At 35.6% G+C, this 24,618-nt stretch overlaps 1 protein-coding gene across 8 annotated transcripts in view; it reads left to right on the top strand.

Moving 5' to 3' along the window:
* UBR3 (ubiquitin protein ligase E3 component n-recognin 3) overlaps nucleotides 1-24,618 on the top strand; it is a 254,201-nt gene that overhangs the window by 67,598 nt on the left and 161,985 nt on the right. For all 8 annotated transcript variants that reach the window (XR_002823969.1, XM_023730582.1, XM_023730581.1 and 5 more), the window contains exons 6-10: nucleotides 9,451-9,517; nucleotides 13,370-13,500; nucleotides 14,639-14,867; nucleotides 22,238-22,417; nucleotides 23,003-23,136. Coding sequence is in view for 7 of the 8 variants with exons in the window: in XM_023730582.1 (XP_023586350.1) it covers nucleotides 9,451-9,517; nucleotides 13,370-13,500; nucleotides 14,639-14,867; nucleotides 22,238-22,417; nucleotides 23,003-23,136 (741 nt within the window). In the remaining variant the exon portion in view is untranslated. The remainder of the gene's footprint in view (nucleotides 1-9,450; nucleotides 9,518-13,369; nucleotides 13,501-14,638; nucleotides 14,868-22,237; nucleotides 22,418-23,002; nucleotides 23,137-24,618) is intronic.

Here is a 24,618-nt window from a genome sequence, read left to right as displayed (position 1 = left end):
CCTTCCCATCTCACCTCCGGACAGAAGCTGCCCGTTCAGTCTCTTGTATCTACTTGAGCTAAGAGCTGAAGACCCTTTTCAATGCAGTTAAATAACTGTGTTCATGGAAATGTATAGCGTATGTGTGTGCTTATGTGTGTGAGTAAATAGAAAATGTTATACTATTTTGTGAGTTGCTTTTGCTTTGTAATATGTTGTGCAAATCCATTTTTGTCAGTGCTCTCTTCTTTCCATCTACTGTATAATATTCTAAAACAAAGTTTATCCAGTCATTTCCTTGATTTTCAGTTTTTTATTGCAAGATACAACGCTTACATTTCTTTTTGTGAAGGTGCGCAAGTAGTTCTCTGAGATGAGGAATTACTATGTCACAGGGTATGCGTGTTTAGCATTCTATTAGGTTGTATTTTTTTTTTTCCTGATTATAAAAATCACACACACACAAATATTTAAGGTGAAAAGTATGAAAAAGCTTAAAGATAAGTCCGTTAACCATAGCCAGTCATAGAAAGGTATTAGTGATAATATTCTATTTTAAGATTGTGATCATAGATAATTTTTACAAAATATGTTCATTTATGTTTTATCGATACATGTACTGCAGGGCCTTGGCTGTTTGGTTTTAAACATATTTATTTTCAAATCTAGGGTTAAAAATAAAAATCATGTAATATAGCAAAAACAAGAATTAGAAGGAGACAATTCAAAGGTTATAAAAATTATGAATGCTAGAGCTAAAAGGGGCCTTAAAATTCATCTTGTCTGTTAGTTATAAGTGAGTTGCTAAGATTGGTCCATATTCAATGGGAGGGGACATAGATCCCACCTCTCAATTGTTGGAATGCCAATGAATTTGTAGAAATGTTTTAAAACTACTGCAGCCACGGTGTGGCATAGCCATTCTTTTCCCTGAATTCTCTTACAAAAAAATGACTAGCGATTATAGCTAAATAACATACTAACAATTGGTTATAGACTTTCCCCCATCTATTTTAGTAACACTTATCTGAAAAAACTATAACATGAAAACAAAACACCACTGTAGCCAGAAATGGCTGTTGTTTCAGGAAAATAAATAGGGCTTTAGGATTTTAATTAAAATAAAAGTTTTCCTTAATTTTAATGACTACTATTGTACATCATGCAAATGAAAGTTTATATTTAAAATTGTAAGATATTTTAAGGAAAGTTGATTTTGACTATGCAAAGCAAAAGGGAATATACTAAAATTTTACTGCCACTCATTACAGCTTAAGGAACAAAATACTTAAACACTTTTGAATTTAAGTAATAAATGAAACTAAAATTGCTGTAACTCTTCTGCCATTCTCTTCTTGAGATCTTCTGTATTTTTTTTATTCTGCTTTTGTTTTTTAATGGGGAACATTATTTTATTAGGACCAATGACCTACATGGAAAAACAGTTAAAGTGGGAGCTAGGTATCCTAAGCAAGAAGCAAGTTAATTGAGTTTTGGGGTGATTTATTTAGAGAGAAAATATGAGACTCTCTCCCCATCCACTTCAAAACTAATGATATTAATGTTTTAAATTTGTATTACGCTTTTATTCTTTTAAAGCATTTTACATGTATTTCTTAAACTGATTAAAAATGCAATAAGTGATTTTATAAAGGATAGAATAGATAGATAAAGGAGAAAGAAGATGAAGAGATAAGAAAGAAATACTGTGATAGATGGAGTCTCCAGACACAGAACTTCTTGAACAAAACCTATTTTATGTCATTTAAAAATTTAAGTACGTCTTGTAAAGCCATACTGCATGCCTACAGAAGTAGGCACAAATGTTAGGTTTGCTTTAGTATTTATATTTGAAATCAAGTGAAGAGCTGGATATGGCTTAAGGATTGGTGTTTCTACACCCTTACCATACAGGTCCATGGGATTATTGAGTGATCCCTTTTCATGATTTCGTTCTTATAATTTAACAAATTATATATAGAAGAAGACAGGATGAGAAGAAGAGGACAGACATCTCAATTACTACTATATAGAGAGAATTATAACAAAAAAAGATTTTTAAGTTAGAATTTAGAATCGAAAGAGAACCTACAGGTAACTTAATTCAACCATTTCATTTAAAAAATGAAGAAAAAGATTTGAAACAGTAACAGTGGCAAGATATCTTTCTGTTTGCAAAGAGTTTTTTGGAATGAGCGTGCATATTTCAGTCTACTAAATTTTATTCATACAAGTTGTGTCAGATATTTGTCTCTGCTGTCCCTGAGTAGCAGAACATTATGTACTCAGCAGTGCTATTTATACACATGACATTCTTCATACTACTACTACTTATTCTTTTTTTGTGTCGCTCATGAAATAAGAGTAGATGTTGTTTGTGTTGTATGGAACCAAAACTAAAATAAAATAAAGGCACATCTTAACTTTATCAAGTATTTTTAAAATTAAAATCTATTTTTATTCATTTTTTGTTTAAATATATAACCATCTGATAATCCATTTCAAAAGAAAATGGTCTCTACTATTATATGTAAATGAGTTTAATTAGACAGCTTCTCAGAGGAAATAGGATCTTTGAGATAAAGTTAATTTTTCAAGGAAAGATTATATTCACTTTGGTCATTACCATAAGCAGTGTCGATGGAATTGTGTCCCCCAGAAAATGTGTGTAGCAGCTTGGCTAGGTCATGATTCCCAGTAATGTATGATTGTGTAATCTGATGTGATTTCCTTATGTGTTGTAAACTCTATCACTATGATGAGGTTATATGTGATCTCCTTATGTGTTGTAAATTCTGTCACTGTAACGTGGTTATGCTGATGAGGTTTACAAGATTAGATAGTGTCTTAATCCAGTCTCTTTTGAGATACAAAAGAGGGAAGCGAGCAGAGACACATAGGAACCTCATACCACCAACAAAGCAGTGCCGGGAGCACAGCGCATCCTTTGGACCTGAGGTTCCTGCGCAGAGAAGCTCTCAGACCAAAGGAAGATTGATGACATGGACCTTCCTCCAGAGCCAATGGAGAAAGCGTTCCCCTGGAGCTGACGTCCTGAATTTGGACTTGTAACCTACTGGACTGAGAGAGAATAAACTTCTCTTTGTTAAAACCATCCACTTGTGGTATTTCTGTTATAGCAGCGCTAGATGACTAAGACGAGCAGCGTCCATTTATCTGTGTGTAATGGTTGGTATGAACTAGATCTTTAATCTTTGTGACTTTGAGGTATAGCTGTTAATACAAATAAATTAATTTAAAACATGTTTTCCCCCTGTGAGACTATAAGAATATGAATGTCCATTGTGGAAAAATTGAAAAATAGAGCTAAATATAAAGAAGGAGGCATTTACCTTTAACCCTACTATACAGAGATAGCCATTATTTATTAATTTGGCTTGTTTACTTCTAGTCTTTTTTTTAGCATACTTTTACATAACTGAGAAGTAATCACTTAAAAAAATAAAACAAGTTACTGTGTAGATATGTTCTGAATACTCTTGACTTATTTGAGACAGAATCCAAATGAACAGTTAAAAATAATTTGTGAAAACGTGTAGCAAAAGCAGGGTTATTAGAATTGAGAGTCAGAGACACTTTTCATAAATTAAAAAGAAAAAATTAATTTTACTTCTGGAGATAGAAAGTTTAATTCTAATTTGTTAGCTATCATAAATTACATTAATGGTGAGGGGTAGTGTGAGGAAACACATAGACTTCTTGGTGGCGAGGGCCTTAGAAATATGTACTTTTGTTTGTTTGTTTTTTAATTGTGGTTTAGGTGAAAGTTTACAGCTCAAGTTAATTTCTCATACAAAAATTTATACACATAATGTTACGTGACACTAGTTGCAATCCCCACAATGTGACAACACACTCCCCCTTTCCACCCCGCGTTTCCTGTATCCATCCAAGCAGCTCCAGTCCCTTCCTGCCTTCTCATCCTGTCTCCAGACAGGAGCTGCCCATTTGGTCTTCTGTTTCTGCTTGAACTAAGAGGCACACTCCTTGCGAGTATTGTTTTATGTTTTGTAGTCTAGTCTAATCTTTGTCCTGAAGAGTGGACTTGGGGAATGTTTTTAGTTCTGGGTTAACAGAACGTCCAGGGCCATGGCTTCAGGGGTTCCTCCAGTCTCAGTCAGACCATTAAGTCTGATATTTTTACGTGAATTTGAGTTCCTCTACACACTCTTTTCTCGCTCCGTCAGGGACTGTCTGTTGTGTTCCCTGTCAGGGTGGTCATTGGTGGTAGCCAGGCACCATCTAGTTCTTCTGGTCTCAGGCTGATGGAGTCTCTGGTTTATGTGGCCCTTTTGTCTCTTGGGCTAGTATTTTCTTTGTGTCTTTGGAGTTCTTAATTTTCCTTTGCTCCAGGTGTGTTGGGACCAATTGATGCATCTTAGATGGCTGCTCACAAGGTTTTAAGACCTCAGACACCACTCACCAAAGTGGGATGCAGAACATTTTCTTAATAAGCTTTGTTATGCCAGTTGACCTGGAAGTCCCCTGAAACCATGGTGCCCAGATCCCAGCCCCAGCTACACTATCTCTCGAAGTGTTTGGTTGTGTTCAGGAAACTTCTTAGCTTTTGGTTTAGTCCAGTTGTGCTGACTTCCCCTGTATTGTGTGTTGTCCGTCCCTTCACCTAAGATGGTTCTTGTCTACTATCTAGTTAGTGAATTCCCCTCTCCCTCCCTCCCCACCCTCCCAACCATCAAAGAATGTTTTCTTCTGTGTTTAAACCTTTTCTTGACTTCTTATAATAGTGGTCTCATACAATATTTGTCCTTTTGTGACTAATTTCACTCAGCATAATGCCCTCCAGATTCATCCATGTTATGAGATGTTTTGCAGATTCATCATTGTTCTTTATTGTTGCGTAGTATTCCATCGTGTGTATGTACCATAATTTGTTTATCTGTTCATCCATTGATGGGCATCTAGGTTGTTTTCATCTTTTTGCTATCGTGAACAGTGCTGTAGTGAACATGGGTGTGCATTTATCTTTTCGTGTGATGGCTCTTATTTCTGTAGGCTATATTCCAAGGAATGGGATTGCTAGATCGTATGGTACTTCTATTTCTAGCTTTTCAAAGAAGCGCCAGTAGATTTCCAAAGTGGTTGTACCATTTAACATTCCCACCAGCAGTGCATAAGTGTTCCAGTCTCTCCACAACTTCTCCAACGTTTATTATTTTGTGTTTTTTGGATTAGTGCCAGCCTTATTGAGGTGCGATGGAATCTCATTGTAGTTTTGATTTCTAAGGTATTTCTTTTCCAATACAGGAATTGATTTTCTTGACAATTGGTAAACCTCTCCTGAAAGACTTCCAATGCTAGGGAGCTTACAGTTTATAAGGCAGCTTGTTCCTTTGATAACTCAAATTATTTATGATGTTCTGTTTGATATTGTGTTAAGTATTGTAACTTGCACACATTTCTTACTTTGCCCTCTAGAAAGTTTTTTTTTACTTCCATATTATACTCCTTTAAATATTTACCTTTAGTTTTTAAAGTATAAGCTCTTGTATATATCTCTTTTACCTAGTCACTCTCTTTTAAAATCTACGATCTGATTCAGTGCACAATGATGGAACATCTCTTGGTAAGGACACTTATGCTTTCATTAAGGTCCAAGGTTTTGTGTGAGCCTTTAGCAGCTGTGCTACGCTCTTGGCACGATCCTCAGTAGTCTATTGAAAGACCCCGGTTATTTTTTTCAAATGCACAGTTGACAAGTTAGAACTCCCTTATTGCTTTGTATTTGTAGGATTGATTTAAAGCAAACAAACTCAGATTACAGTGGTTTACATAAATCTTTAAGTTTCATCTTATTGTTATAGTCTCTCAAAATCTCTTTTGAGTTTTATTTTTCTAACTTGATACATTAAATATTCCTTGTAGCTTTATATATTCTGTGTCAACATTCTTGGAGTGAGTCTCAACACTCTTTGAGAGTGAATTTACCTGACTTTTTATGGAACCCAGATTTTTTTCATCTACCTGTCTAGTAAATGTATCAAAACAAGGTTAATTTGAGTTGACTTACTTTAAGTGAATTTATGTGTTCTCTTGCCAACCATAGTACTCGAGAAACTGCCGGTAGATTTTGCAGATTGGGAGTTTGAATCTGTTTTTCTTGAGTCATCTTTTCTCAGTTTGGACCTCTGTCCGTATTCTCTGCCTGAAACACGTGTAACAGTGATGCCTACTCCCCTGATCAGGGACTAGTTAAGGTCTTGAAAGTGTTTCTGAGAGCTGCACAAATGCTATCTGGGTAGGCATTGTCCTCGATTTGTTTCCTCTCTTTTCAGGGAACCATCATTTTCTCCCAGCATCCTATACTGCTTCCTCATGGATCAATGGAAAGAACTACAACTCCCCATCATGAATTTGGGGTTGGGGAATTGTAGTCATGATAACCTCTATTGTTTTCATCTTTCCTAATGTCTGAAATTCCCACGACAGGGAGTCATTGTTCTTGGTTAAATGTATTTTTTCCTGAAATATAAATATGGTACTTGTAATACATAACACGGTACTCCATTATTTCTCTATCACTTAGAGGTAGCTCATTGTAAGTTATCTGTATTTTAACAGAACCCTGGTGGTGTAGTGGTTAAGAGCTATGGCTGCTAACCAAAAGGTCAGCAGTTTGAATCTACCAGGTGCTCCTTGGAAGCTCTGTGGGGCAATTCTACTCTGTCCTGTAGGGTCGGTATGAGTTGGAATTGACTCAAAGCAATGGGTTTGGTTTTGCTTTTTATGTATAATATATATATTTTAATGGATTCGTATTATATATGCTGTTCTATAAACTGCTTTTCTCAGTAATGATAGTTTTGAACATCTGTCCTGTAATAAGGAGTGTATTTTAACAGATTTTATTTGTATAGTCAGTACTTAAATGGTTTCATACTGTGTGTGCTATTCTGTATAGCATGATTTTCTTACTTATAATAGTAGTTTTTGAATGTCTGTCTGGTCACAATGAATCTAGAGCTCTACCATTGTTTTTCTTCATATGATACAGGTATGCTGTTATTTATTTACCTAATCCTTTATAGTTGAAAGCCAAATATAAATTTTTGCTGTTATGAATAACACTGTGATGAATAGTTAAGATATATGAACAGGAATATTTTAAGAAAATCTAGTCCTCACTGTCTGATTATTTCTTTAGGATAAATTCCTAGAACTGAAATTTCTGTTTCAAAAATAAACACACTTTAAAAACTTTTGACATATGCATTGCCAAATTACCATTTAGGAAGATTGTACTATTCTGTACTGTCACCAGCAATGTATGAGTGTACCCATTTACCCACCAGTTTAGATAGAAATAATGTCCCTAGCTCTGTTGGATGTATACCATGATGTCAAGACCAACTCATTGGTCCATGTTTCAAAATTTTTGCCTTTGATCATACTGTCTTCTCTTCTTGGAATGACCTTTTCCTCCTTTGTTTGGCTAATTCTACTTGTCCTTTATGACTATAAGACCAGAAAATTTATAGAACTTGCTATTGCCATGACCATTGCTTGACCAAGGATACTTTTTTTCATAGGAAGTTTATGTTTGAAATATGAAGTAATCCTAACCTGGGACATAGCACATATTCTTTTCCATGTTTGCCTTTACTCTAAAGACTGGGAGAACAGTTTCATAAATAGTTATTAGCTGAAATCTCAAACTCTGAACCCTGTGGACCCTGAGGCATGATTGTACATTTTTGTATCTCTTTTCTGTCTTTTAAGCCTCCAAATTTTACTCTGGCTGAGTTTCTCCAGGCAGAGGAGAAGAATATAGTTTGACTGTCAGTCCTGCTGTCAGGTAGATGGCCATAGAGACCTGGCAAAGGCAGGGGGGCACATTGAAGCGCTCAGTAAATGTTGAATGACTGAGCTAAGTGGTAGCTCTGGAACACTCCAGAGATTGGTCCAGAGGACTGGTGATGATCTTGGCAGAAACTTGAAATTAAGTCTGTGGTGTGAATGCCAAGGAAGCCATGCCAATAGACAGAGCAATAGCATAAAGCTGAGGCTACTTTTTTGCTTGGAGATTTGATGGGCTGTAAGTGAGAAAGTACCTGGGAATCTGTACTACAGTTCTAACATGCCACAGACACCATTGTTAACACAACAGACTGTATGCCAAAATACTACCACACATGTCCCTATGACACCAGTTGGCTCACATGTGTTTGGAGAATAGAGAAAAGATGTCAGTATAACGTGGACGTTGTCGATTCGTATGCAATCTTTCCTAGTTCAGGAGAGCTGGGATAGTGGGGTAGAATTATAACCTTTAGCTGGAGAGGAAGAAGATTTCAGCTCTACTGCAAAGGCAGCAGGAGTCTTTTCAGCAATGTTTTAAGAAAATTAGAAATGAACGCTTGCACCCAAGCCTCCCTCCCCAAAAGGTGCACCCCTAGCCTCACCTTGGTTCACTAGTGGTGGCTGTTTCCTCTGCTCCTCTTCCCTTGGCCGGCTAACTTTCCCACTATTGTGCGGTGTTAACATCTCCTGAGACAACCTCAAACCGCCCCAAGATGCTTGCCTGAGCATCCAAATTATCTCTCAAGGTACCGATTATTGCTTTTATTACTTCCCTGGTTACAGACTTGAATAGATTCTGAATGGTCTATCCTGATCCTTTTTTTTTCTGTAAGCCCTGTTGTTTTTGGTGTAAGGTTTTCAAGAATGCATATATGGTATGTGAACACAAATGCTTGTGTTTCCTTCTTGTTTCTTTTTATTTCTATAAACATATTTTAATTTGTTTTTACTATTTGTTTAACTGTCAACTGCAGCCTCTAATATGCTGTTTATTTTTAAGAACTTGATTTCTTGAACTCATTTTGTTTGTCTCAGATTCTTCAAAGCCATTCCTGTCATCACTGTATGTCCCCTCCCTCTCCTCTCCTTCCTTCCTATGATGATCTTCCCACCCCCCTTCCTTTAGCTTCTTTGTGCATTTGCTGTTATATTTATAAAGTTAGGAATGTTTTTGTTTTATCATTTTGGAGTATTTAAGAGTCTTACATTGGAAGCACAGATTAAGCTTAAAAGCTCTTGTATTTTAATACTAAAGATATTTCACTGTTTATCTTTTTTTTTTTTTAATTGTACTTCAGGTGAAGGCTTACAGAACAAATAGTTTCTCATGAAACTGTAGTACACATATTGTTTTATGACATTGGTTAACAACCCCACAACATGTCAACCCTCTCCCTTCTCGACCTTTTTTTTTTTTTTTTTTGGTGAAAATTCACTATATATCTTAATCAAAACTAGCAGAATTAAAAAGATATTTTATTACAGCATATGGATAAAAAATAAAATATACTGATTAATAACATATAAACTATATATTATGCTTTAACATAATTTATAAGCATTTTTATGTTCATATAAAATGTATAAATTTATGAATATGACTATATACGATGCTAATTTTGTTTCTTCCAGGAGGATCAGGATGGGAGTCAAGGTCTGGGCAAGAGAAAGAGGGTAAAACTAAGCAGTGGCACCAAAGGTATTTATGTTCTGTTTTTCCTTGCATGAAAATCTTCTAAAAATGTTGAATTAGGAAGAATATTTGATTAGCTAGCCATATTCACATTGAAGCTATTTGAAGGAAGAGTTATTAGATTTGTCTAATGGTGAAAAAAGTGTTGTTACGGGGTGGTAGTGGGGGACTTCAAAAGCAAGTAAAACTCTTGCTGTTGAGATTTTGTTCATTGTTTTCTTTATAAAATGTATATTAGCATGTTTGAGCCAGAAAAAAAGTATGTCTTTTTATTGATCCTTTGATTTGGACCCAGTGTTTTGGGTGTCAAGTTTTAGTTTGCATTAAACATTTTTATAATCTGAGATATGCAATTTCTGAAGTGGAAAAGGACCAGCAAGGGAGAGATGGTAAGAGAGAGAGAGAGAGAATGAATGAATATGAATATGAATGAATGAAATCAATGAGAATGAATAGCACTTAATACACAGGAAGAGCTCATTACTTGTTTACCTAAAAGAGGAAATGGATATGCCTGTAGTGAGGCAATCAATTAGTAATAATACTGGGCAATATTTATTGGACCTTCCGTGTATGCTAGACATAATGCTAAGCACTTCACGTGCATTATTTCATTTAATTCTCAAAGTAACCATATGAAGCAGATTTTATTATTAATATTTTGTGAAAAAGAAAATGGAGATATGTTAGGGGTCAGAGCTAATAAGACGTAGATCCTTAATTCAAATCCCAGAGTCTAAGCTGTTAACCACCATTTTCTTGATCCCCATTAAAAGCTTTTCTAGAGGACTTGTCGTTAGTTGGCATACTGAGCTTTGGATTTGTGCCATGGATTTCCAAATCTTACCGTGGCCTATTTTCTGGGTTAGTGTGGTCTATCAGGGAGTCTCCTGAGGTTGAAAGAAGATTCTTATTTCTAGTGCTGATGAAGTTCATCTTGTAGAATATCTAGGACTGACTGGAAAGGTGGAATTTGGAGGCAATTTCAGTTGCAGATTCATTGTATAAATCTGTCTTAGTTACATTTACTTTGCTTGGCTTTTAGAACAAAGGGTATGAATTTGATCTGTAGTCCAGGATGCGCATGTGCATACATGTTCCCCTTCTTCCTGGCTCAGCAGAGAACCTGGGATACCTGAAGGAAATCAGAAATCCATATGGCTACTTGGTCCTTTCTCATACCTGCGTTGTCCATTGATTCCTTGAGAGACATCTGAATTGGAGAGATTGTTAGGCATGTACTTGAGTTTAACTTGAAGGATGCCCAGAAAATACCTTTTGTAGTATAAGAGGTCATTGCTTTCCTTCAGCCTGTTCAAACTCTGGCTAAAGATATTTTTGTGCAATTGAAGTTTATTTTCTTTTATACCTGAATTTTTTCACCCTTGGGACTGGATTAAGTGCCTTCTTTTCCTTCCTCTAGTGGTTAAGTAGAACAGAGATTTAAGACTTTGATCAGTTATTGTTTATGTATTAAGTATGTACATAGAAGAAATGGCTGTTTGAATTAGTAGAACCCAGGAGTTTTCCAAAAGTGACTTGCTTTTGAAGATATCTGAAGTTCAGGGAGTGGTTTAGTTTTATAAGAATTTTGATCAATAGTTTGAAATTGAGCTGAAAAAATAAAATATGTAATGATAGGCAAGAGACCAGCCACTGTGCTAAATAAGCACATTATTGTCTATCCTTAAAACCTAAATTTTAAAGATACCTTAGAGAGGGTTAGGTAACATGGCTAGGATTATTCAGCCAGTGAGTTCTAGAGCCTGGACTCTGCTGTCTAACAGCTTTGCCTTAGGCATAGATTTATGCCATATATGGATTCTTCAAAAATTTCGTTTTACAATTGGCTTAAGGTAGTTTTGACGTTAAAAATCATGACAGTTAATCAAGATTTTAAAGGTAAGTGGTCACACATAATTAATAGAAGCATTTTTAACAGCATTTCCATAACTAGTCATGTGTTCTCAATATCTTGGGAGACTGATGTCACCATTTTTAAGAGCAATAATGAAGCAATTGCTAGTTTTTTATTTGGCTAAAAATGAAAAAGTTAAATTCTACATAATTGCAACTATTCTCATTTTAGTAGAAACCACAGATTTTTTGGTGCATTATGATTGCTTTATTTATTTAAAACTAATGTATCTTTCCTTTTAAATGCTTTGCGTATAACAGTAATTATGGTAGCTTCAGGCTTTTTGCCACCACCTGTCTGTCAGTTTGTCATACTGTGGGGGCCTGCATGTTGCTGTGATGCTAAAAGTTATGCGGCTGGTATTTCAAATACCAGCAGGGTCATCATAGTGGACAGGTTTCAGCAGACCTTCCAGACTAAGACAGACTAGGAAGAAGGATCTGGTAATCTATTTCTGAAATAAATTAGCTAGTGAAAACCTTATGAATAACAGCAGAACATTATCTGATACAGTGCTGGAAGATGAGCCCCTCAGGTTAGAAGACACTCCAAATACAACTGGGGAAGAGCTGCCTCCCCAAAGTAGAGTTGGAAAAAAGACCTCTTTAAATCTGAAAAGCAAAGATGTCACTTTGATGACTAAGGTGTGTCTGACCTGAGCCATGGTATTTTCAGTTGCCTCATATGCATATGAAAGCTGGACAATGAAAAAGGAAGACTGAAGAAGAAGTAATGCATTTGAATTACGGTGTTGGTGAAGAATATTGAATATACCATGGACTACCAGAAGAAGAAACAAATCTGTCTTGGAAGAAGTACAGCCAGAATGCTCCTTAGAAGCGAGGATAATGAGACTTCGTCTTGCTTACTTTGGACATGTTATCAGGAGGGACCAATCCCTGGAGGGCGTCCTGCTTAGTAAAGTAGAGTGTCAGTGAAAAAGAGGAAGACCCTCAAGGAGATGGATTGATGCAGTGGCTGCTTAAGTAGAGCCAAGGAGTCAGCCCATTCACTGCTGACACTTGCTGTAACCTCTCATTGGCCTTATATAGAGCGGATGATCCGAAACAGCAGCTTGAGATCATTTGACATCTTGGCAAAGATTTATAGTCACAATTACCTAGTTCATTTTTAGAAGCCTCTTCTTCCCCTTCCCAAAATAAAAAAAAACTATCTGTAATCAGTGAGAGAAAGAGATAATCAGAGTATTCAAAGTGTCTAATTCATCATACACTTTTTGAGACCCTTCTGTTAACTATGTGTGGCGAAGATGCAGAGATTATCAAGATATAGCTTAGCCCTTAAGGGGTGGCAGGTGGCCTTAGTAATAGGCTTTCCAGTAGCTAATGTCATCCTTCTTTGAATACTTTTACTCAAAAAGGGCACCCATTTTCCCCTTTTCTTTATGGATGAAAAGGGCATCTTGAGTCCAGTGCAAGTAAGCATATCTAACACTCTTTTATATATTTTAAGTATTGGCTTAGAGAAAAAGTAAACCCCCTATATACTAGAGAAAGCAATGTATTAATTAATTATTTTCTCTAGTGAAATTAGTATCTCATTTATGAAGGATAATTTTTTTTTTGCTTAAAGTACTCAGCTGCTAATGGAAGGGTCAGCAGTTCGAATCCACCAGCTGCTCCACAGGAGAAAGTTATGGCATTCTGCTTATTTGAAGATAGTACAGCCTTGGAAACCCTATGAGGCAGTTCTACTCTGTCCTATAAGGTTGCTATGAGTTGGAATCGACTCACTGGCAGTGGGTTTGGTTTTTTGGAATTTTTTTTAAATGTATAATTTTATTTATTTTGTTGTTGTTGAGAATATACACAGCAAAATATATATGTGCATTATTGAAAAACAAACCCCGGTTATAATGAAGTTTGAATGAGATAAGAAATGGAAATAATTAGGTGATGTGTTTTCTTTTTTTTATGCAGATCAATCCATAATGGATGTTTTGAAACATAAAAGTTTCCTAGAAGAACTGTTGTTTTGGACTATAAAGTATGAATTTCCCCAGAAGATGGTAACTTTCTTACTCAACATGCTTCCAGATCAAGAGTATAAGGTATCTAAATTTTGTCCTTTTTCCCCTGAACTGTGATCACGTTTCTTTACCTGTTCATTACTAATTCTTTTTTGATATATTTTTTCAGCTGTGGCTTATTATATTATAGATCTGAGGGCTGATATTACCCTATGGAAAGGCGTTAACTTCCTCTGTTGCCTATACATGATTTGCATAAAAAGCAGTATGGTGGCTCTGAGGCAAAGCAGCATTACTGAGCATAATTCCAAAGAGTTGCTTTCAACATGGAACTTAGTCTGAAGAAGATACTGGGGGATAAACATTACAAACACAATTGCATAAATAAATAAATACGTAGTTACAAATTGTTGTAAGTCCTCTGAAGGAGAAGTACAAGGTGCTATGAGAATGTTTAATGGGGGGAACTGAGTTTAGTTTGTGGGGTTAGGCATTTCAAAAGCATGGAGTTGGTAGCTTTTAGCCACATTATTGACTCATATACAAATATATATAGATGAAGTCTCCTGTCCTGGAAGGTCTGGACCCACCTGTCACCACCATATGGTTATGGCAAAGTGACGCAGCTCTGTGCATAAGAAGAAATGAAAACATACTGTAATTCTTTCAATGGTATACTTAATAAAGCCTCTTTAGGAGTGACACTTAGACAGTACCACTGATTTGTGTGTCATTATATCTGCTATAAAAATAGAGGAAATATAAATGTTACACAGAAAGGAAATAGAGGAAATATAAGAGCATTTGATTCGTTGTTTAGTTATATTAAATCCTCAGTGATGCTTTTAGTTGAGACGAGGTTTTGTTGCTAAAATAGATGGCACAGAACAAAGACATATATTTTGACATGAGTAAATTGACATTTGTGACCAAAGTGAAAATTTATATTCTTAAATCATGGTATTGTAATTGCTTTAAAATTTTAATAATTTAAAATGCTTATTAAATTTTTTTAACTATCAAAGAATTTTGCTAATGTTCTCCAAAATTGAAAATATGACTTAAGAAATTATGTTGTCATCAGTGAAATTATGTTTTCAATTACCTTGGACATCATCACAAGCTAAGGTTTATAATGTTAATAGAATGTATTGGAAGATATTTTATACAATTCAAAATTAAACTGTGTTCTTTTTCTCCTATTTAAAAAATTTTACAGGTTGCTTTTACAAAAACTTTTGTGCAGCATTATGCTTTCATTATGAAAACCCTGAAGAAAAGTCATGAATCAGATACAATGTCTAACAGAATTGTGCATATTAGCGTTCAGTTATTCAGCAATGAGGAGCTAGCCAGACAGGTAACAGAAGAATGTCAGCTGCTGGATATTATGGTCACTGTATTATTATACATGATGGAAAGTTGCCTTATTAAAAGTGAGCTACAAGGTAAACTCAGAATTATTTTGACTAGTTTTATTATTAATACACTTAGTATGACTAGCCTTAAAAACTCCTTATATGCTTAAAAAATTTAAATATTAAAAAGTAATACATATTTGTTAAAGAAATTTTGGAAAATTTGCAGCAAAGGTTAAAGAAATATTAAAATCACCTAAAGTTGTTGTTATTCACAGATAAGTGCTATTAACATTTTGGGGTTTTATTTTTATTTTTTTATTTGTATGAGTGTATTTATGGATACAAATACATATTTTTTTAATTAACCAAAGTGTTACCGTAGTGTACATGTCAAAAACATGTTTTTTAATGATTGCTGGTTTTAATACCATATGACAATACCATAATTTATTTAACCATTTCATTATTAGAAATGTTCCTATTTTTTTATAATTAGTTACTGTCAGCCTTAGACATTTTTATATACTTGTATTTTATAATTTAAAAATTGGAATAAATCTTGAGTTATCTGTGTTCTCCTGAGATCTTTAATTTTCTTCGTTTGTGCCCACTATGTGATTGATACTACCCGACCTGCCGTAATATTTTCAGGACTTCCTCCCATTCTCATTTCTCTGTGGTTCTTACTTTAGCTTCATCTCCCTTTAATAATTTGTATTATTTGAGTATTTGCTATGTACTAGACACTGTGTTAAATATTCTGCATATATTGTCTCAATAAGCTTCTCAACAACTCTCTCAGGTTGGTATTATTATTATCCCCACTTTAAAGATGAATAAGTTGAGGTTTAGAGAAGTTAAGTCATTTTGCTCGAGATTATACAGCTAGTAAATGCCAGAGCCAGGAAAGACTTCATGTCTCCTGATGTCAGAACTTTTGTTCTTAATCAGGACACAGCCAAGCCCATATTATAGAGACTATGTCCTCACTTGTTGGCGTCTGGGGCTAAACTTTAAAACAACAAATGATACTTCAAATGAAATATTAGCAACTTTTTATTTTCTGTGGAAGAAAAATCCAATAGTTGAGCCTTGCCTTGTTCTACTGTTGCCTCCTTGTCCATATCAGCTCCTACTTTCTCTTTATATGGATAATCTGTCTCTTCTCAAATATGACACCGTATCCTGAAAATTGATATATATTCTCTGCAGAGCAAATGCCTTTTATACAACAATAGCTAATTATGATAGCTACCATCTTTTTTTTTTTTTTTAACTTGATTGTGCTTTAGGTGAAAGTTTACAGTGCAAATTAGTTTCTCATTCAAAAATTTATGTACAAATTGTTTTGTGACATTGGTTGCAATCCCTGCAATGTGTCAGCACTCTTCCCCTTTCCCTTTACACCCCAGGTTCCCTGTGTCCTTTCATCCAGTTTTCCTGTCTCTTCCTGCCTTCTCGGCTTTGCTTTTGGGCAGATGTTGCCCATTTTGTCTCGTATGCTTGATTGAACTAAGAAGCATGTTCCTCACATGTTTTAGTTTGTTTTATAGGCCTGTCTCATCTTTGGCTAAAATGTGTACTTTGGGAGTGACTTCAGTTCTGAGTTAGTAGGGTGTCCAGGGGCAGTAGTCTTGGTAGTTCCTCCAGTTTCTGTCAGACCAGTAAGTGTGGTCTTTTTTTTTTTTAATAAGGATCGATAACATTCTTTTTTTTTTTAATGTGCTTTAAGTGAAAGTTTACAGTTCAAGTTAGTTTCTTGTACAAAAATTTATGAACACATTGTTATGTGTGACCCTAGTTGCTCTCCCTATAATGTGACAGCACATTCCTCCTTTCCACCCTGGATTTCCCATGTCCATTCAACCAGCTCCTGTCCCTTCCTGCCTTCTCATCTCACCTCTGGACAGGAGCTGCCCATTTAGTCAATGTATCTACTTGAGCTAAGAAGCACTGTCTTCATGAGTATCATTTTATATCTTATAGTCCAGTCTAATCTATGTCTGAATAGTTGGCTTCAGGAATGGTTTCAGTTCTGGGCTAACAGAGAGTCTGGGGGCCGTGTCCTCTGGTCCCTCCAGTCTTAGTCAGACTTAAATTTGGTCTTTTTACTAGAATTTGAGTTCTGCACCCCACTTTTCTCCTGCTCTGTCAGGGACTCTGTTGTATTCCCTGTCAGGCTGTCATTGGTGGTAGCCAGGCACCATCTAGTTCTTCTGGTCTCAGGCTGGTTTATGTGGCCCTTCTATCTCTTGGTAAATCTGTTCTTTTTTTGTGAATTTGAATTTGTTCTACATTTTTCTCCCACTCTGTCTAGGACCCTCTATTGTGATCCCTGTCAGAGCAGTTGATGATGGTAGCCAGGTATCATCTAGTTCTTCTGGGCTCATGCTGGTAGAGGCTGTGGTTCATTAGTGCTTTGGAGTAGTATTTTCCTTGTGTCTTTGGTTTTCTTCAGTCTCCTTTGCTCTGAACATGATGGGACCAATAGATGTATTTTAGATGGCTGCTTGCAAACTTTAAGACTCCCAGATGCTATTCACCAAAGTATGATGTAGAACATTTTCTTTATGAACTCTCTTATACCAATTGACCTAGATATCCCCTAAGACCATGGTTCCCAGCCCTCAGCCCCAGTAATTCAGTCCCTCAAGGTGTTTACATGTATCCAGGAAACTTCTATGACTTTGCCTTGGTCAGGTTGTGCTGACTTCCCTATATTGTGTGTTGTCTCTCCCTTTACCAAAGTCACCCTTGTCTACTATTTAGTTAGTGATTTCCCCTCCTTCCCCTCCCCCCTCGTAACCATCAAAGATTGTTTTTTCTGTGTGAACCTTTTCTTGAGTTTTTATAATAGTGGTCTCATACAGGAGCCCTGGTGGTGCAGTGGTTAAGAGCAGTGGTTAAGAGCTCGACTGCTGACTAAGAGGTTGGCCTTTCGAATCCATCAGCTGCTCCTTGGAAACCCTATGGGGCAGTTCTACTCTGTCCTATAGGGTTGCTGTGAGTCGGAATTGCCTCGACGGCAAAGGGTTTTTTGTGTTGTTTTTTTTTGTCTCATACAGTAACTGTCCTTTTGTTATTGATTTATTTCACTCAGTGTAACACCTTCCATATTCATCCATGTTGTCAGATGTTTCACAGCGTCATCATTGTTCTTTATCATTGCATAGTATTCCATTGTGTATGTACCGTAATTTGTTTATCTATTCATCTGTTGATGGGCATATAGGTTGTTTCCATCTTTTGCTATTACAAATAATGCTGCAGTGAACCTGGGTGTGCATATGTTTATTCGTGTCTCAGCTCTATGTCTCTAGGATATAGTCCTAGGAGTGGGATTGCTGGATCATATGGTACTTCTGTTGATAGCTTTTTAAACCAAAAAACCAAACCCATTGCTGTTGAGTCGATTCCGATTCATAGTGACCTTATAGGACAGAGTAGAACTGCCCCATAGGGTTTCCAAGGAGTGCCTCGTGGATTCAAACTGCCAACCTTTTGGTTAGCAGCTGTAGCTCTTAACCACTGTGCCACCAGGGTTTCCATAGCTTTTTAAGGAGGCACCATATCATTTTCCATAGTGGTTGCTATACCATTTTACATTCCATCAGCAGTGCAAAGAGTTCCAATCTCCCCACAACCTCTCCAACATTTGTTATTTCCTGATTTTTTGATTAGTGCCAGTAATGTCGAAGTAAGATGGTATCTCATTGTAGTTTACATTTGCATTTCTCTAATGGTTAATGATGGCAAGCATTTCCTCGTGTGTCTGTTAGCTACCTGAATGTCTTCTTTTGTGAAGTGTCTGTTCATATCCTTTGCCCATTTTTAAATTGGATTATTTGTCTTTTTGTTGTAGAGGTATTGAAGTATTCTGTATATTTTAGAGATTAGACCTTGTCAGATATGTTGTAGCCAAAAAATTTTTTCCCAGTCTGTAGGTTGTCTTTTTACTCTTTTGGTGTAGCTGCCATCTTTTGAGCGCTCATTATGTGCCAGACTTTTTTCTTAGTACTTTATATGCATTATCTCATTTAACCTTTAATAATCCTGTGAAGTAGATGTTGTTATCTCTATTTTATAAGTGAGGCAACTGTGGCTTAGGAAGTTGAAATCAATGGTCTTTGGTCTTATAAGTGTAAGTGGTAAGGCTGGGTGCCTGACTTCAAAGCCTATCCTCTTACCTGTTATGCGACTCTGCCTCCCCATCGTAGGTATGGTGGAAGCATAATGCATTATCTACATTAAGCAATATACCTTTTTACTTTTTTAAAGGAAAAGTTAAAGGCCTCTTCTTGTATTATAGTTTTTCTATTTTTGTGTAAGATGATCTTTTTTCCCCTCAGAGATAAAGCTGTAAATATATTACTTTTTCTTTTTCTCTTGAAATAGTATATCTCATCATTCAGCCTTGTTAGTGATATTCTCCTGTAGAACTATATATTTAGAGAAAGACTTTTCTCAGCAATAGTGTTGTTTGTTAATTTATAAACTGGATATTTTTATTTAGAAGTGTCTACTCTTTTGAAAAGAACCTGGAGTCTATTCTTTTGACTAAGTGGTTTAGCTGTGCTTATTATATGTGGTCTGTATTTGGTCTTCAAGGAAGAATGTTTGGGGAGAAAGATGTGTATGAGTCTCCCTCCCATTTTTTCTACAGCGAGCTTTACTGAAGTAAAAAAAAAAAAAATTATTGTGGTAAAACATGACAAAATATTTGCCATTTTAACCTTTTTTTTAATTGTGGTAAAATTTATATAATGAAACATTTGCCATTTCAACCACTTTTAGGTGTACAATTCAGTGACATTAATCACATTCACCATGTTATGCAACTATCAGCAGTATCCACTGACAAAGTTTTTCATCAGCCTTAGCAGAAATTCAGTGCCCCTTAAGCACTAACTCACCCTTCTTCCCTCCCCTTCCTGGTAAAAAAACCCCCAAATCATTGCCATTGAGTCAGTTCTAACTCATGGCGGCCCCATGTGTTACAGAGTAGAACTGAGCTCCATAGGGTTTTTTTGGCTGTAATCTTTATGGAAGCAATTGCCAGGCCTTTCTTTGGAGGTACTGCTGGGTGGGTGGTTTGAACTGCCAAGCTTTCAGCTACTAGTCTAGTACAAACTCTGTGTGCCACTCAGGGACTCTTTTCCTGTCACACCTAGGATTAAATGAGTGACTCTGGACATTCTCTTCACATGAACTCCAAACTCCTTAAGCTGGTATAAGGCTCTTTAGCCTAATCTCTACCACCCATCCTGTGCATTCTTTGTCCCAGTGGTTCTGTCCTTCGGTTATTTACTGCTCCCTCTGCCTAGAACACCATTTGCCCCCTCCCCCCTAGTTTACTTGACTAATCCTAATCCCTACTTCATTCTGTAGATTTCAGTTTAGATATCACTTCCTCAAGAAAATGTTTTCCTGAACTCTAGACTAGCTTATTTGTTTTTATGGCTGCTTGTACTTTTCCTGTTGGAGACCTTATCACACTTTGTCTTTTTAGATGTTAATCTTAGTGGAGAGAGAGACCATATAAATCTTGATTTATTTACCACTCTATTCTCAGAGTTTAATGAAATACTGGCCCTCAGTTGGTGGTTGATAAATATTTGTTGATGAGTGAATCTCATTTAACACTGAATCATTGTTCTCTAAATCTGTAGTGAAGAATGTACAATTTGGGTAAAAATAGAAGTCCTAATCGTTTTATTTTATTAAAGGTTCCAAGGCATTTTTCACAGGAACGGTCGTATTTAAAGCCGTGTTAGGAAAATAGTAAATTTAATTATATTCTGCTAGTTCATCCTCTGGTTTCAATTAACTAAAACAATGATTCTCAACATTTTTTTTTTTCTATGACTCCAACATCTCTAAGCTGTTCAGTCAGTTATTAGTGGCTTACCAGTTCATAATGGTGGTAATTGCTTTTCAGAATCTCAGGTGTGGATAGTTTTAAAAGATCGCCACCCCCCCCCATCTTACCCCTACTCCCTCATTGTTTTATCCTCTCCAATCCCATTGCACTGAAAGAGACCATACTTATCTACAGTGAGTCCCATTCTTATATATTGTTCAGTGAGGAGCTGGGTAAAATAATTCCCTGGACTGAAACCTAAATTATCTAAATTTAATGTATTGAAATTAAGAAGTACAGTAGAGTCCCTCCTCACTGATGAGTTTGACAGATAGGTGGTTAGTTGAAAAAGTTGGTTAAAATGGGTAGTCATTAAAAAAGTGACACGAGTACCTTAAACATTTTATTTTAACTTAAAACACAGAACTGCGTGTTCATTCTCCAGTCTGAATTTTGGGTAGAACATTTTTAAGAGTATGGTTTCCTTGACTGGAGTTCTCTCTTCTCTTTGTTGTATATACCACACCTGTAAAGCGTCATCTATGAATTGTAGTTTCAGTTTCTTTAGAGTGAGAACAAAGGTCTTTGTGAAGCAATTCTGAGTGTAAAATATTTCTAGGCTTTTACATTTTTCTTCTCCAAGATTTTTTCAAGACACTTTTATTGTCTTTCAAAAGCATTCCATCCAGCTTTTATAACTCTATGCATTCATATTTCATCAGTTTATATACTTCTAATTTAAATTTTATGATTACAGTAAAAAGAACAATTGGCATGAAGAAAAACAAAAACTGACTCTGGGTAACCATATAAGTCCTCAGCTTGAGTGGTAGAGAACAGACTACTAGCTTCAAACATTCTGTGTGTTATGGGTATTAGTACATTTTACAGTGGGAGTGAAGGGTTTGTTAGTCCAGTGAATCACTTAAGTTGAAAAAGGTTAAGAGAGCTAATGTATATAGGATAATACTTTTTATCAGTAAAGATTTTTACAAGCCCAATACAACCCCCCAACAATATTTTTAAACTTTCAGTATTTTTTTAAGACTTAAGAAGTTTGTGTCTGTTTTTGTTCTTTCATCTTTGAAATACCATGTTTGCTAAAAAATTATATCCACATATTCTCTGAATAGAAGAAAGTAATTAAATATGTATCACTATATTTGATTGATAAGATAAAATGGGATTAACCTAGGGATAAGAATATTCTGTTGATTGGAACTGCAACTACTGTGTTATGTCTTTAGTTTCAAGAAAATAATAAGGTTTTGTAAACATATAGCTAGCTCAGTTTTTATCTTGTAACATGTTGGACATGTAGTCATAAGTAATGATATGCTAAGTGCTTTATGTTAATGTTATCTCATTTAATTCCTTTCAGATTTTTGTGTGTGTGGTTTTGTTTTGTTTTTTTTCCATTTCACAGCTGAGGAAGTAGATTTAGAGAGTCTAAAGTAACATGCCTATGGCCATATAGCCCTTAAATTGGGGATTGAACTTAGATGTCTCTGATTCTAAAGTCTACACTGTTCTGTAGCATTGGTGAAGTTTTTAAAAATAATCTTATTTATTTTTGGGACATGTGTGTCTTTTTTAGATGAAGAAAATAGTTTACATGTGGTAGTGAACTGTGGAGAAGCATTACTGAAGAATAACACTTACTGGCCTCTTGTTAGTGATTTTATTAATATTCTTTCTCATCAAAGTGTGGCTAAGAGATTTCTGGAGGACCATGGTTTGTTAGTTACATGGATGAACTTTGTGTCTTTCTTTCAAGGTATGAATTTTAATTTTATATTAATTCTTTTGGTTTACAAAATGCATAATACTAAACTATTAAATACTAATTAAAATATAATAATAGCACATCATTCAGGTTACATACTCACTGTCTCATTTTAATTAACTGGTATTTTTAAGTACTTTAATAATGTCTTTATGAAAACATACTAGATAGGAAAAATGTTACATTATTAAAAAGGAAACAACAGTAATTTTTTTAGCATTTTAAACTATTCATCTGGAAATGTCTACTCTCAAAGAAGGATTCATAACACTTTCATAAAAATTTCAACTCTTATCAGTTAAAATTGTTTTAATTTTCTTACTTGAAAAATTTAATTATGTTATATAAGTTAGAGACAATTCATAAGTGTTTCTAAGAAAACCTAGTTTTTAAAGAATTCTCAGAGGGTTAGACTATTTCATTTTTAATTATTTACTTATTTCTGTATATATTAATTATGCCATTTGTGTGCATTAATTAAAATGTGTTTGGTGCTGGAAGGTATTTTACTAGATTTTTAGTCAGAATATTTGCCTCCATTTAGCCAAGGTTTATGTCTGCTTTAATTTTTGCAAGGTATGAACTTAAACAAGCGAGAGCTAAATGAGCATGTGGAATTTGAGTCTCAGACCTACTATGCTGCCTTCGCTGCTGAACTTGAGGCCTGTGCACAGCCAATGTGGGGGCTTTTATCACATTGTAAAGTTAGGGTATGTTGAACAGATTTTTGTTAACTTCTGTGTTTACTTCTAAAATAATTACTTTTAAGAAAAATTTTTGTGAAAACATTGATTTATTTACATGTATAATAATGTGTAATGTTTAATCTTGTTTCAAATTGATTTTAGCTCTGTGAAAGCTGGCCTGAGACAGTCATTATTATTTTTAGTCAGGTTGGAATTCATTTATGTTATCAGATCTTTCCACCCTGCCCCTATTACACATAGTCTTTGGAACTTTTTAAGTTTCCACATTCATCTTTATTGTTTCATTTTACCCATTATCAGTTGCTTAATGCTTCTTACCTTTCAAGGGGTGATGATAAACCTCAATAAAGTTTACACTTGAGATTCCAAGTGCGAAATTAGTACAAATTTCACTAAATTTCCATTTATTTATGAAAAGATCCCAAGGGGAGCGTAGCAACAACATAAATACTTTTAATTAGATAAGAAAATGCTCACATGTAATTGCATGTATTTATGTCTTGCTGTAGTGGTACAGTGGTTAAGCACTCAGCTGCTAACTGAAAGGTCAGTGGTTCGAACCCACCAGCTGCTCCATGGGAGAAAGATGTGGCAGTCAGCTTCTGTAAATATTTACAGTCTTGGAAACCCTATGGGGCAGTTCTACTCTGTACCATAGGGTCGCTATGAGTCAGAATCGACTTGATGGCAATAGGTTTCTATACAAATATGCATTTTATTTTTGCATTATAAAGCCTTGGTTTGATGGATCTCTGGAAACCTTGCGCAATCCAGAAAAACGGAATCCCTTGATACTACTAAACTGATGACTTAACTAAGATGTTGTTATATGCACTCCATTATGTCCAGCCTGTTAGGCTGTACCAGTGAGCATGTGTGACAAGATTTTACAGTGGAAAGATTTTGAAGACCTAGGTTCTAGTCTTGATTCTCCCTTTTCTTGGGTGACTTGGTCAAGTCATTTAAAACTATTTGAACTTCTTTTTTATTTTTATTATTATGTTTTTATTTTAACTTTTTTATTGTTGTAGTTTAAATGAAGTTTACATTTCAAGTTAGTCTCCCGTACAAAAATTTATGCATACATTGTAATGTGACCCAATTGCTCTCCCCATACAGTGACAGCACACTCCTTCTTTCCACCCCTGATTCCCCATCGCCATTCAACCAGCTCCTAGCCCTCTCTGCCTTCCCATCTCACCTCCAGACAAAAGCTGCCTATTTAGTCTCTTGTATCTACTTGAGCTAAGAGGCACACTCCTCACGAGTATCACTTTATGTCCCACAGTCCAGTACAATCCCTGACTGAAGAGTTGGCCTCGGTAATTGTTTTAGTTCTGGGCAGATAGAGAATCCAGGGGCCATGCTTTCTGGAGTTCCTCAGTTCCTTAGTCAGACCATTAAGTCTGGTCTTCTTACTAGAATTTGAGTTCTGCACCCCACCTTTCTCCTGCTCCATCAGGGACTCTCTGTTGTGTTCCCTGT

The sequence above is a fragment of the Trichechus manatus genome, unplaced genomic scaffold, assembly GCF_000243295.1.
Source record: "Trichechus manatus latirostris isolate Lorelei unplaced genomic scaffold, TriManLat1.0 scaffold00037, whole genome shotgun sequence".
NCBI lineage: Eukaryota > Metazoa > Chordata > Mammalia > Sirenia > Trichechidae > Trichechus > Trichechus manatus.
Note: the sequence above shows the minus strand (reverse complement) of the source record. Positions and strands in the feature narration are given on the sequence as shown.